Source organism: Lontra canadensis, unplaced genomic scaffold (genome assembly GCF_010015895.1).
Source record: "Lontra canadensis isolate GAN:19392208 unplaced genomic scaffold, GSC_riverotter_1.0 scaffold64, whole genome shotgun sequence".
In the NCBI taxonomy this organism is placed as follows: domain Eukaryota; kingdom Metazoa; phylum Chordata; class Mammalia; order Carnivora; family Mustelidae; genus Lontra; species Lontra canadensis.
This window is the reverse complement of record NW_022631058.1, coordinates 10,990,073-11,004,599: the sequence shown is the minus strand read 5'-3', so window position 1 is coordinate 11,004,599 and position 14,527 is coordinate 10,990,073. Positions and strand designations below refer to the sequence as shown.

Below are 14,527 nucleotides of genomic sequence, written 5' to 3'. Positions count from 1 at the left end.
CTATAGCCTCCATGCCTGGAACTCATCTAGCAAGACAATGGCCTTTGATGCCAATCACCCTCAGGTCACAATGGTACCCAATGATCAGGAGAAATGGTAGGATTTCAATTCCATCTGCTTTAATTCAACAACTATCGGGACACTGCTAGATTAGACATTAGATAGCAGTGCTGGAATATACCATAGAGGTCATGATATCCAATTTCTTCTCCATTGAATTATCCCAGACATATCCCTCCCCCCCCCAAATGATGGTCCAGTTTCTGAACAAATACCACTAATGACACCAATTTGCTACTAACCAAGATAAATCATTCCAAGGTTGGGGAGAAAATCTTAACTCCGAATGAGCCAAGGTAGATCACTTTCCCCACTGGCCTTAGAGCACATGAACTGTGCCTCTGGGGCACATGGTCCTTCAGGTACTAGCATCTAAAGACAGTTTTCTTACCCCACTTCTCAGTATTAAACTCTCTAAATTTGAATTAGACAAAGCTGCATTATACTATAGTAACAAATATAACCCCCAAATCACAGTGCCTTAAAACAAGAAAAGTTTGTCTCCTGTTCACGCCAAGTCCAATAAGAGGCTGCCAATTCTGGCAAGTCTTTATCCAAGTGATGGATGTGATTCAGGATCCTTTTGTCAAGAGGTTCCAACATCTTGGTGTCTTCTTCCATCCACACAGGGTAGGGAAGCAACAAGATCTCTCTGCGCATTTGTGGCCAAGTCTGGAAGTGGTTGATATATATTACTCACACTCCATTGGCCAGATTCCAGTCACATGGTCCAACCCAACTGCAAGGGAGGCTGGGAAAGGTAGTTTTCCTATGTATGCAGGAAGAGGAAGCAGAAGTGGTGAGCATCCAGCCCAGTCTCAGACAGCTCTTTAAGCCACCTCCCTCCACTCAACAGGTTTTAAGCTCTCACCTTCGTGTACCTCACCTGAACAAAACTCACACCTTCAAATGTGATGCTTGGATCTGAAGTGAAATTAAGCCTGTCTGATATGCACTGAGGAGAAAGGGACCATTTACCTCCCTGTGCTTCTGTTGACACATTAATTTTTCTGGCAAACAAATCATCATGACTGACATATGTTGAGTTTGTGGGAACTGCTGTTAAGCCACATCTTCTCCATCCTGCCTGGAACGGGGGTCTTCTGAGACTTAGACTTCATTGAGGGGCAGAGGAACCTACACGGAACAGGTAGGAAGTAGCACAATGTAGAAGGCTGGACTGAGGGGCTGCTGGCCATCAGCAGGGCCTGGGCAAAGAGGGGCAGGAAATGAATTCAGAGGAATGTCTTGCCCAGATGAGCAATGGGACAACATTGGACCAGAGGACAGCAGGGGGCTAAGGAACCCTGACCCCATTAGCGGGCTTGCTTGCCTTTGAGTCTCACCTCCTGCAGGGTCTACAGGGTATGTTCTCCATTATATGCCCAACGTCTCCAGCCTGCCCTTGAACACCCAAAGAGCACCCTAGACCCTGCTTGCCAGGAGACCCCTAAATTCCTGGAAATGACCAGAGATGTTCACCTGCTCCACAAATCCAATCTACTGGATGCCCTAACCCATCTCTTCTCCTGAGCTGCCCCACCATTCCCTGTGGGTCACTCTTGTCCTGCTGTAACTGGCTTCCCCAAGGTCAGAGCCATGCTCACCATGCTACCCCAGACGAAGACACAGGCTCTTGATCAAAACATGGCCAAGATGAGACATATTTGAGCAAAACTTTACTAAAGGCTTGACCAGGAATCTCTACTGTGGGAGAGGAACACATGAAAACCGAATCCTGGAGCTCAGAGCTCTAGTGGTCCCTGGGCTAGGCTCAGCTAAGGGGTATACTCCTGGCTCTCTCTTGCACCTGAGCCCCTTTCTCCCTGCAGGGGGGCCTCTGGGTGCCTCAATCCAGAGCGAGGACCCCCCACTCTCAGCCTTCTCTGGGCTCCACCTGGGTCTCAGCCTCTTTCCCAAACAAGTTCATCATCTCCCCATAAACTTCTGGCCACAGTGCAGATAATCTATTACATGGTCCTGCCTTAAACCACTGCACGTCAGAACAGAACTCTCTTATTACTATTGTAAAACCAAAGGCCCATTAGTGTCTTTCTCCAAAATATGAATCAGAAGAGTGATGGCAGCTTTACCGAAGTGGGGTTTTTCTCTCTCCTAGCCATCGAGACTTCAAAAATGCCAGGGGACGCTCTCAGGGGCTTGCCTGACATGGAGCTTTGCCATCGCAAATCAGGACCAAAACTGTCCCTGGAGGACCCCCAGCCCATGAAGCCTGGGGCTGGGAGGGACTCAGCGAGCTGTGAGAAACTGCAGGTGGAGGGAGCATGAGCTCATTAAATGAGCACATCAGCTCCGAGCTCACACCAGCAGAAGCACAGACCTGTAGGTGGGGACACTTGGCCAAAATGACAAGGGGAGGTCTGGACGGTCCCCACCCCAGCTGCTTCCGGCCAGGGGCTCTTGGCCATGCCCTGGTGTAGGGTGCACTGGAAGTGAATCCCAGATTGCTTACTGTAAACTCAGGCTTTAACTTCTACAGCTGGTAGACAATTTGGGGTAGCATGTGTTCCACGCTTTACAACCAAGGCCCCTTAAAGAACTGGAGTAGATGTGTTTAAGGAAATAAAATGAAGCAGCCGCAGTAAGCATTTGAGGCTATGGCCAGGAAGCCAGACTCCGCCATCTGGATGAGTCAGCCATCACTCAGCCGTGAGCCAGCACAAGGTACTGTCCCCGTTCAATACGGGACTGCAATGGGATGTGGTCAGTGACTCTACTTCTAATTTTCTTGGGAAATATGCAGTGCAAGATGGTGAAGGAGATGTGTGCCAGCTGACTACAGTTTTCCGGAAGGATCCCATGAGGCACCTGAGCCCAACACCATCCCGACCCAGCCCCCAGCTCAGGAGGGTGCCTGCCCTCCTCTGTGGGAAGGTCAAAGCCGATGGCTCCTGGCTGGGGCTGAGCATATGGGGAAGGAGTGGGAGAAGTGTCAGGCTCTGCGGGGAGGGTGGGTGGGGGCGGTGCCAGGACCTGTGGGGGTAAAGAGAGGCAGGAGGCATACAGGAGGTGATGGGGAGAAACGTCAGGTTTGAAGGACCACATAAACAAAACATTGTTTGAATAAGAAAGCTTTCAAAGGTATAAATATTTTGGTACTTGTGGTAAAGTCCCAGAACTTCGTAAATAGGCACTACATATTTGTACATTTTAGTATTTCTTAATTAGCCTGTGGGATTATTCACCGGTCATGCCTACTCTTGTGTCTGCCTGGCAAGGAATATTTTTGCTGGTGTCCCCATACGTGACTGATCAGAAGACTCTCAGAGCAGACCACGTGGGTGCCCAGGGGGAGGAGGGTTGAAATCAATGCCTCCACGTACTCGGGAAGAAAAGAAAAAAAACAGAAACCCCAAAGAACGGTTCTCCTTGGTTCTGTATCATCAGCACGACCCTGTCCCAGGCAGTGGTCATGTAGGACCCTGGGCAGGGCTCACCCAGAGCCAGGGTTCATGTGCAAGACTCTCGTGGAAAGAAGCTGGGACCCTTGGGTAACACTTTCTCATGTCCAGGCATGACCATCTGGTACGTGGGCCACAGGCACAGTCACATACACACTGTGGTGACATCCACCAGCTTCTGGATCATCTGGGCATGAGTGCCGTGGAAGGGCAGCCCGTCCACCTCCATGCCCACGACCCCCGACACTCCACTCCGGACCTTGTGCCGCACCAGGATGTCCAACATCTTCTCTTCCTGGAAAAAAATGAGGACAGAGACAGAAGTGGTGGAGGGAGGGGGAGGAAAAAGAAAGAGATGCATACATTTACAAGGGGAGGAAGAGCTTTTGACTTGGTGTGGTCTCTTTTTTAAAAATAAAATTTCACTTAACCATACGGATGCCACTGAGAGACTCATCATGAAGATTAGGTGTCCTACATCATGCCCCAACTGCCCCAAGCCCCTCCTCAGAAGCAGCCACTTCAAGGAATCTGGGGTGTTCTTCTGGGAGTTACAGTCATGTAACTAAATGTGGTTATTATGGAAAATTGCATTTAACGTTTGTCAAAAACACGGAAGATTCACTTCTGTGGGTACAGTGTGGGCTACTTTCTGCAAACCAGCCCCTGCTTGGCTCTGATCATCTGCTGGTGTGGGCCATGTCCCATCTCCCTTAGCATTCTCCAGTGCGGATGGGGGAGCAGCTAGAGGGAGCAGGGCCCTGCAGGAAATACAGCCTGATCCTGGGCCCGGCAGGCAGGGTTTGGGATCAGACAGGTCTGACTTGGGTCTTCCCTGGCTTCTCCGTGCCTCAGTGTCCTCATCTGTATAATGGGGATGTTAATGATAATAATAGTAGTAATGTCTCCTGAGTGGGTTGTTGTAAGGATTAAATGAGCTAATGCAAGTAAAGCACCTAGTGTGGTTCTTGGCACACAGTAGGTGCTCATGAAATCAAGTAAATTATTATTGGCATGGTTGGGTCCCCTGGCCTTTAACCCAGAGCTTTTTTCCTTTGCCGTACTTGCTGAAATTTTTTTTTTTTTTTAAGTGATTCGATTCTCCTCACTTCCTCCAAAAGTAAGGTCCCAAAGAACTACTTGCCTACTTGCCCTCCATGCGTCTCCCTCTGGTTAGAAGGTTCTGGTCACCCTGAGAAAGGTGGATCTTTAGTGAAGACACAAGGAGGATGGTACCCCAGGGGCGGAAGTCCAGCCCATCCTCTCCCTCCTCCTCCACCAACAGAGGAGGGGGATGGGTGGAGGAGACCAAGACTCTCCAGCAGAGAGTCTCTGAGAAGGGCTCTCACCTTCCTTCCCAGGCACTTGCTCAATGATCCCACCCCCGTCAAAGTCAAAGTTTTCTTGCCTGCTACCTGCCACGCCCTGAACCGGGGATACAGAGGTGAATGGGACATGGTCCCTGCTCTGGGGGGTTCACAGTCCAGATGACTGATCAGGCAGGAATGGTCCGTGGAGATCATGGCACAGGGCAGGGGCATCCAACCCCCATTATCAGAGTGGCTCAGGAAAGGCTTTCTGGAGGAGGGGCATCTAGGACCACAGGTGATAAAAGAGCAGGAATGAGCCAAGTCAGGGGTGCTTGAGGAGCACTCACTGCAAACTTGTCCAAACAATGGAGAATGAGCTGGCAAAGGTCACCTGGGAATGGCTCTCCTCTCAGCTGGCCTGAGAGCCTGCATTTCCATTCTGCCCTGGGAGGAACACCCAAGGGCATTTCCTGGCATCTCTTTGTCCTCCGGCCCCTTCCCAGAGGCTGCCTGGCCCAGAATGCCATTTCCTGCCCTTTGTTTGGGTTTTATTCTTCCATTTCTCTCCCCATTGTGTCATATCCTCTCTTTATGGGGGAGTGCTTCTAGGATCCGGGAGTAGGGGGGGTGCGTTTCCTCCCACACACTGCCTGCTGGCACCATTCCCATCCTTCTGGGCCCCAGGGAGGGTCCTTGGGGTGTCAGGGTGCATGTGAGCCATCAGCAGCTTAGGAACGGGCTGGAACTCAGCCTCTAGGAAGAGCCACAAGGAACAGCTGGGCCAGCAGGGACAGCCGGCAAATTTCCAGGAATCACTGAACCATCTCATCATCTTCCAAGAGACTCCACCAAGTGGAGGAGGTAGCAGAAGGAGAGGAGAACCAAGCTGGAGGCAGAGAGTACCTCCCGTGACATCCCAGGCCAGGCAGAGACAGCGTGGCATGTGGGGAGAGACAGTCTGAAGTGAGACCGGGAGGACAGGGCCTGGGGCGCAGGGCACTGTGAGCAGGGAAAGAGGCCCGGATGAGTTCTGGGCTTGGAGGCTGAGCATGGAGGTGGTCTCGGGGGTTCACACGGGGAGCCTGGCAGGCTATATGCACAGTGGGGGATGATGTCGCTCTTCAAAGTGGGGTGGGAGATAGGGGCCCTCGGGGAAGTTAGAACTGTTCTGTGCCATGACCTTGGCAATGGCTGCGTGGATGTGTACATACGGAAAAATCCACCTACTGTCCACTTATGGTTGAAGCGCTTCTCTATTCCATGTAACTCAGTGTTTCAAGCTAGCAAGAGAAATGGAGTGGGATGGGAGTGCTGGAAGAGAACAGGAGCCCAGGATGAAGCCACATTCCTGCCTTGTCCATTATCTGCGTTATCCATCCGTCCATCCGTCCATCCATCCGTAGTCCCTCCTGTAAGTTGTCATCAGTCAGCTTGTAGCTCCTGACAAGGTCTGAGACATGCATTCAGATAAACCTCCCGGGCACAGCGAAAGGCCAGAGCGGGCAGGGTGTGCCCTAGAGGGTGGCGGCTGCCTTCCCTGGGCTCCGCCGCATGGTGCCCACACCCGACACGGTCATGATCAGATCAGACCCCTGATACAGGAGGCCCCGCTGACAAGCAACTCACACTGCCGAGATGAAGGACACTCCTCATGCCCTAGCCAATCCAGCTGTACCACCCGCTCAGGCCACAGCTCTGCCCAGCAGTCCTTGATGACTCAGGGATGTGCAGGGAGCGACGTACAGAGCTCCGCTGTGATGATTCCAGTTCTTTCTCCTGTACGCAGCATTGCTTCATGCCCCTGCACCTTTGTTTTGTGGGACTTGCTGCCTGTAAGGCCCTTCCCACCCTCTCCTACCTGGTTACTTAGAGCCTACTCACTCTCCAAGACCCAGCTCAGTGCCACCTCCTCCAGGCAGCCTTTCTTGAGCTCTCTGAATGAGCTAAGGGCCTGTTCTCTGTCCCCATGCCCTGCACACTTCTATCCTTCTACCCTCCATCCACCTGCAGTAGATCCCGAGTTCCCTACCCAGGGGCTGGGTCTGACCCTCCATTTCCTCCCAGAGCAAAACTGCCTGGCCCAGAGGAGGGGCTCAACACACATGTGTTTGTTACTTTTGTTTTGAAAATGTTCCCTTTTATTTTCCTCCTAAGGGTGATACATTATTAATGTATTTATGAAGAATGGTGTGGAAACCCAAAGGGAGAATTTTCCATCCCTGGAGGGTAAGCGTTTGGGTTGTATGAATTTTCCTGGCTCTGTTCATTCTTTTGTGTCTGTGTGAATCAGGAATCATGCGTGAGGCAGGCCCCTGAGGCTTTTTTTCCAGTTCAGATCCGGGAAATGCAAAGAAAGTACCCAAGGCCCTCTGGGCACCACTGGGGCAGGCCATTTCCCTTGAAAATATCCTTCAGCAAATCTAGTCCCCCCACCCCACCCCATGTGGCACCCTGGCATTACCAGGAACCGGAAAACTTCTGAGCCCTGGAATGAGCCCAGAGAATGGAGTCAGAGAGACCCAGACTCAGGTCCCAGCTCCCCCTCTCAGCTGGGTGTGTGGGACAAGCCACCTCCCCTATGGGAATCCCAGCTCCCTCATCTGTAAAGTGGGCACAATGTCAATCCAGAGAGATGTTAGGGAGAAATGGGCTGGCAGGAGGCAGAAAGAGAGAAACAGAGGGAGACACCAGGCTCTGGAAACTCATGCTTCTCAGCAGTGAGGGGCTCTGGGCCTCAGCCACTGGCTGCCTGGGCACTCATCACAACTGCTCTTCCCACCTGAGCTGTTATGTCCAGGCTCCACGCTCAGGAACCTTCCTGCCCTTAGACTGCATTCCCGTCTTCCCAGACCAACCGTCGAATCCAGGGTCTCCGAGTGTGATCACCCAGAACGTGTCAGATAGGCTGCTTGTCTGGCCTACTTCAGGCCAAATGAGCCAGGAAGCCTAGGTTGGGCTTTGCACTCTGGGGTTTAAGATGACCCTGAGATCATTCAGATGCCTTTGAGGTTGGGGAACTGCTGTCCTAACAGGGCATTGCATCTGTCCGTCCGTCCATCCAACCAACCATCCATACGTTCATTTGTTCATTTATTCATTCATTCTCTAGAATTTACCAAGCACCCTGTTTCCCTCTGCTGGTTGCTGGGAAAGCAGACACAAGAAACTCAGTTCCTGGTCTTGCATTTAGCAGTCTAGACCTCTGGGGGACCAGACGGGGAAAGTGAGGCGGGAAGGTGCAGGAGACTGCTTTTGGACTGGTTAGGAGTGGCCGTGAGGTTAGTGGCCCAGCCTGACCTAGCACAGGAACCCTTCCCTCAACCCTGACTGGGCCCCTGTCAGGGCCTTCCTCCTCACAGGGCCGGGCAGCTCTGCAGAAGGCAAGCTCTTCCTTTCCGTGAACCATAGTCTGCTCTTGTGACCTCTGCCCCTTGGCCAGCTTTTGTCTCTCTCAAGTGGCCGAGGGCATGGTCTGTCTCCGCCCCCCGCCACCCAGGACACCATTCAGGTGTGAGGCCTCAGGCCCCCCAGTCTTGTCCCTTCCAGGCCACACACCCCAGCTCCCTCTACTGATTCAGGCTCTGTCAGCCTGCTGCCTGCTGTCAGGTGAAGGGGAAGCTCAGGCGGAAGTTACAGCTCTCAGGGGAAGTCACCTCAGGCCTGGAATTTCGACATAAAGTCAGGGCTTTGGTGCCAATTTCCCAAGATCCAAATTACTCTGGAAAATTCCCGCAGAAGGTGCTCCAGGCTCTGGGAGGAGCAGGGCATGAAGGGGTGGGTTTGAGCCTGGAATCAGAGTCAGCAGATGGGACCGCAGGAACTGAGGCCCAAGGAGGGAATGGCGGAGTCATTGAGTCCTTCTGTTTTTTAAAAATAATCAGCCTAAAATAATCCACATGTCAAAGAGCCACATTGTGTGGTGGCAAATTCTGCTTCCCTATAGAGGCAGGCTCTGCTTCTAGCTGTGGTGGTGCTGTGGTACTTCCAGCAGTGGTGCTGGCCATCAGTTTATAACCCAGAACCCTCGACTTATAACCTGGAACCCTCTGTTTATAGCCTGGAATCCTTGGTTTATAGCCTGGGACCCTCAGCTTATAGCTGGGAACAGGCCTGCTCGTCATGCCAGGATGTGGCCATCTGGTATGTTACCTTGGCAACAGATGGAAGGGCTTGAGTCCAATTCTGCTCCCCAGGTGATCTGGAGGGCCCAACTGCCTTCCTGAGGTAATGTCGGTGGACCTCACACGAGTTTAGGATGTACAGCGCACAGGCCAAGGCATAGCCTCCCCAGTTAGAAACACCTAGAACAAAAAACGATTCTATCATAGAAGTGGAAAGGTAATGGGGTCCGTCACCCTGCCACTCAGCAGCTAGAACTCAACTCAGAGAATGGCACCAAGGTCAGGGGCACGCATGGCACCAGAGAACTTGTAAGAAATGGATCCGTGGGTCCCAGTGCAGACCTACGTCAGAGGAACTCCGCAGGAAAGACAGGGAGCACTCGGAGTAGTAATCAGCTCTCCAGGGGATGCTGATTCAAGTTAAAGGTCGAGAGGCATTGCTCCAAACCACCTGGGTTACCTACGATTACCCACCGACCAGCCAAGAAGCTTCAGGCTCTCCCCCTAGGAAGCCGCTGCAGATCTTCTGACATTAAGAAACTCTCCTGCAGCACCTGGGTGGCTCAGTGGGTTAAGCCTCTGCCTTCGGCTCGGGTCATGATCCAGGGTCCTGGGATCGAGCCCCGAATTGGGCTCTCTGCTCAGCGGTGAGCCTGCTTCCTCCTCTCTCTCTGCCTGTCTCTCTGCCTACTTGTGATCTCTGTCTTTCAAATAAATAAATAAAATCTTTAAAAAAAAAAAAAAAAGGAAAAGAAAAGAAACTCTCCTGCATGGCGGACCTGTGTCCGTCATGCTGTGCAGAAGCCGGTCCTTGGAGGGGCTGGCTGACTGTACTCAAAGAGGGTTCCTAGGTTAGCTTCTACCTGCCTTCCTTTTCTGTGAGCCAGCCCCAAGGCGCCTATTCCCCAGCGCGGGGACAACCTCCCGGGCTCTTCTCTGACACCTAGCCGGAGTTCTCCCTTCAACTGAAGAAGGATTGATGAAGGACCTGCTAGACTCTGGGCGTCAGAGCTAAGAAAGAAAGAGGAGCTCCAGACCCGGGGAGAGAGGGCCTGTGCATGCAGCCGACGCACATCTAGGGAGGTGCTCACGGAGGGTGATGGGAGCACTCAGGAGGGACCACTTGTCCCGCCTGGTCTGGGAAAAGTTCACAGAAGAGGGGTCATTTCATACCGGAGCTTGTAGGCTGGGCAGGATTTATCAGAGGAAGGGTGGAGAGTAGGGGCCCTGGAGGTAGGGAAAAGTCCCAATATGCAGTGAGTACAAAGGCGTGTGGCACATAAATAGAAGACATACATCAGAACGAGGCAGGGGAGGGGCTGGTGGGGGGAGGGGCAGCAGGAGAGGGAAACAATCTCAAGCAGGCTTCGCGCTTAGTGTGGAGCCCGACATGGGGCTTGATCTCACGACCCTGAGATCATGACCTGAGCTGAAATCAAGAGTCAGATGTTTAACCCACTGAGCCACCCAGGCGGCCCTCAATTATTTCCAGCTAGTTAGATGGTGTTGTCGATTTCAACTATGCCCTTACTCATTTTCTGCCTGCTGGATCTGTCCCTTTCTGACAGAAGGCTAATAAAGTCTCTGTAGATTTTAGAGTAGAATCACCCATTTCTCTTCGTGTTTATATCAGCTTTTGCCTCACATATTTGACACTCTGTGTTAGGAGCATACGCATGAAGAATTTTATGTCTTGGGGTGCCTGGGTGGCTCAGCGGGTCGGGTGTCCAACTCTTGGTTTCCGCTCAGGTGGTGGTCTCGGGGTCATGGGATTGAACCCTGAGGAGTCTGCTTGGGATTCTCTCCTTCCCCTTCTGCCCCTCCCCTAGCTCACACTCACACACACACTCTCTCTAATAATAAATGAATAAATAAAAACTTTAAAAGAAATTGTTGTGTCTTTGGGGCACCTGGCTGGCTCCATCAGAAAAGCATGTGACTCGACCTTGGGGTTGTGGGTTCAAATCCCAACACTGGGTGTAAAGATTACTTAAATAAAACTTGAAAAAAAGAATTGTTATGTCTTCAAAACCAAAACAAACAAACAAACAAATTGTTATATCTTCTTGGACTATGACCCCTTTATATCATGGACTGCCTTACTGATAACTTTCCCTGCTCTGAAGTCTTCTCTGTCTGAGATTAATATAGGGACTAATGCTTTCTTTTGGTTATTGTTCGCCTGGTAGATTTTCCTCCCTCCATCCAGTTTTAATCTATGTGTGTTTTTATAGTTAAAGTGGGTTTCTTACAATTATAGTTGAGTCTTATTTTCTGATCTGCTCTGACAATCTCTGCCTTTTAATTGGGGTAGTTAGACCACTGACATGTAAGGTGTTCAGTGATACGGCTGGATTAATATCTTCCACATTGGTTACTATTTTCTGTTTGTTGTTCTAGCTCTTTTTTTTTTTACCCCTATTTTTGTCTTCCACCCATTTTCTGCCTGTTGTGGTTTTAAATGAACATGTTATAGGATTCTATTTTCTCTCCTTTCTTAGCATATCCATAATACCTCTTTTTTTAAAAAAATTATTTTTAGTGGTTGCCCTAGAGTTTGCAATATACCTTTACAACAAATCCAAGCTCACTTTCAAACAACCATTTCACAGTTAGGGCAAACACTCCTCATTCTTCCTTCCCATTGCTTGAATGATTGCTGTCAATCACTTCACTTACATACAGGAACGTAATTGAATGAGTCATTCCTATTATTATTTTGAATAAGGTGTTATCTGTTAGACCAATTTCAGAACAAGAAAAATTAAAATTATTTTGCCTTCACTTATGTATTCTCCAATGCTCTTCTTGGTGTAGATCTGAGTTTCTGACCTATGCAGTTTTCCTTCTCCCTGAAAATTTCTTTTTACGTTTCTTGCAAGGCAGATCTACTAGAAACAATGCCCTGTTTGAGAAATTCTTTCTTTCTCTTTCACTTTTGAAGGATAATTTCACAGGCACGGAATTCTAGGTTAGTGGGTTTTTTTCTGTCAACGCTTGAAATATGTCATGCTACTCTATGGCCTGTGTGGTTTCTGAGGAGAAGTTGGATATAATTCCTACCTGAGCTCCTCGTTTATCCTGCTGGTGATCTCTGAGCTTCCTGGATCTATGGTTTGGTGTCTGACATTAATCTGGGGGGGGGGGGAATCTCAGTCATTATTGTTTTATTTATTTATTTTTTTTTAAGATTTTATTTATTTACTTGACAGGGAGAGAAATCACAAGTAGACAGAGAGGCAGGCAGAGAGGAGGGGGAAGCAGGCTCCCTGCTGAGCAGAGAGCCTGATGGGGGGCTGGATCCCAGGACCCTGAGATGGTGACCTGAGCTGAAGGCAGAGGCTCAACCCACTGAGCCACCCAGGTACCCCTCATTATTGTTTTAAATATTGCTTCTCTTCCTTTCTGTCTTTCTTCTCTTTCTGATATTCCCATTACATGGATGTTTGTAATAGTTCCACAATGCTTGGATATTCTATTCTATTTCATCCAGTCTTTTTCTCTTCGCTTTCTAGTTTTAGAAGTTCCTCTTGTCGTATGTTCAAGGTCAGAGGTGATTTTTCTCAGCTGTGTCCAGCCTGCCAGTGGGCCCATCCAGAGCATTCATCATTTCTGTTGCAGTGTTTTTGATTTCTGGCTTTTTTTTTTTCATTTTTCTCAGAATTTCCATGTCTCTGCTTATATGACCATCTGTTGTTGCATGTTGACTACTTTTGGGTGTTTCCCTTCCCCCCAGGTAGGTTGGGATCTGATAAAACCCCAGCCGGCTAGGCTCAGGTAAAACGGTTTTTCCTGAGGGCAGGCCTTGTTAAGAATGGAGTGCTCTGGGGGCGCCTGGGTGGCTCAGTGGGTTGAACGTCTGCCTTTGGCTCAGGTCATGATCTCAGGGTCCTGCAATCAAGCCCTGCATGGGGCTCCCTGCTCAGTGGGGAGTCTGCTTCTCCCTCGTCCTTCTCCCCTGTTGTGCACACCTGCTCGCTCTCTCTCTCTCTCTCAAATAAATAAATAAAATCTTAAAAAAAAAAAAAAAGAATGGAGAGCTCTGATGTATTTCAAAACGGCTTCTTCCCTCTACCCCCAGAAGCACAAGGGGATTTTTCTCTGACATCCATGGTGTGGACCAGGTAGAACTAATGGGGCAAAAGTCACAAAAGTGTGGGGACTGCTTGTGACCAGGGCCCCGTGGAGTTTTGAACTCTTAGACCTGTCCACACTGAACCTCCAGCCATCCATCAGTTGCAGGTTTTCCTACCCTGGTACTAATTCCCTCAGAGATTTCTACTCCTCTCCAGGCTGTTTTGAGGATGAAATAGGAGAGCCTTTCTTGGGTATCTGTCAAAAGTCCTGACACTTGTGGTGCAGTCAAGGGAGGAGAGATGGGTTCCTTTCGGACCTGGACATGGGCAAGGTTGGTCCTGATGGGAAAGAGAGGGACAGGGCAGCCTAGGGCAGAGGTAAGTCTGAAGAGAGGTGGGAAGAATTTTGCCCCCTCCGAAGATTTACCAGATTGTTCACCTCCTTTCCACCATGCAGGAGGCACAGAGGAAAGCATGGATGACTCCTCTTCAGAGAGATCTTCCCTGACCACCGATCTAAAGTGGCCTGCTGGCCCTGTCTTTTATCTCCCTGTAGCTCCTCATACTGCTTAGCACGAGCTGGTGTATTTCTTTCTTAGGGCTCCTTGTCCATCTGCCCCCACTAGAGCAAGAGCCCTGTGGAGCCCGACACTTGCCACACTAACTCCAGGACCAATGTTTGTTGGATGACTGAATGAGAGGCCTAAGGCTGAGAACCAGGTCCCCATCTTGACCTGGCACCCTGGAGACTCCACTCACAGGGGAGGGAAGCTTCTGGCTGGACAGGCTCCAGGCCTCCAGGTCCCTCCTCCTGGGGAGCCGGGCCTGACTGGCCCACCATCTGAGCACTCACCAGTGATGATGGCAAAGTCAGCCTCCACGTCACAGGCGATCACATCCCCATTTCGTATGTGTCTCTTCACAGCCTCCTTGACTTTGCCCATCCCAAGCTCATTGCCCCCATCACCAACCCCTAAACGGAAGAAGAACCAAGTCAGTCCATGTACAGGATCCGACAGAACTGGGGCGGGGGGACGGTTTGGGGGCAGGGGAGCCCCTTCGCATGTGTTGTGTTGCCTCAGGAACGGGAAAAGAATGGGCTCGGGGTCTATTTTCAGACAACCGGAAGATGTACTTCTCCTTCAGGTCTTCTAGAGGCCTCTTTAGTTAAAAGTGAGTTGAAGTTTGGAACTCACCAGCGTGCAGCCATGTCCCCTACTGAGTCACGCTCTCTAGTCACAGATAGGGACCCCTATGCTGGTGCTACTAGGCCCATGGGAGAAGCAGGTGTGGCTTTCCTCAACTTTTGAGTGGCTCCTGCTCAGGGATGGGCTACAAGGTCGTGAGCCCCATCTGTGTGGCAGCGAACAGGTAGAGATGGTTAAGGTCAATTCTGCCATTTACTTTAAAGGTTTCTGGTGAAAGAGGATGAAATACAGGGTGTCAGTTCATCTTCGTCTACGTTAGAGGGGTGCCCGGTGCCCTGGGAAGTAGCTGAATCAGGACTATGTACCACAGGGGGAGTTGGTTGGCAGGTG

At 50.5% G+C, this 14,527-nt stretch overlaps 1 protein-coding gene across 2 annotated transcripts in view; it reads right to left on the bottom strand.

Moving 5' to 3' along the window:
* Positions 1 to 3,270: 3,270 nt before the first annotated feature.
* The window catches only part of DGLUCY (D-glutamate cyclase), a 71,559-nt gene continuing 60,302 nt past the window's right edge, over positions 3,271 to 14,527 (bottom strand). For both annotated transcript variants that reach the window (XM_032878637.1, XM_032878638.1), the window contains 3 exons: positions 13,843 to 13,962; positions 8,942 to 9,093; positions 3,271 to 3,777 (listed from right to left, as the gene is read on the bottom strand). In XM_032878637.1, the coding sequence (XP_032734528.1) occupies positions 3,628 to 3,777; positions 8,942 to 9,093; positions 13,843 to 13,962 (422 nt within the window). In that variant the 3' untranslated portion in view covers positions 3,271 to 3,627. The remainder of the gene's footprint in view (positions 3,778 to 8,941; positions 9,094 to 13,842; positions 13,963 to 14,527) is intronic.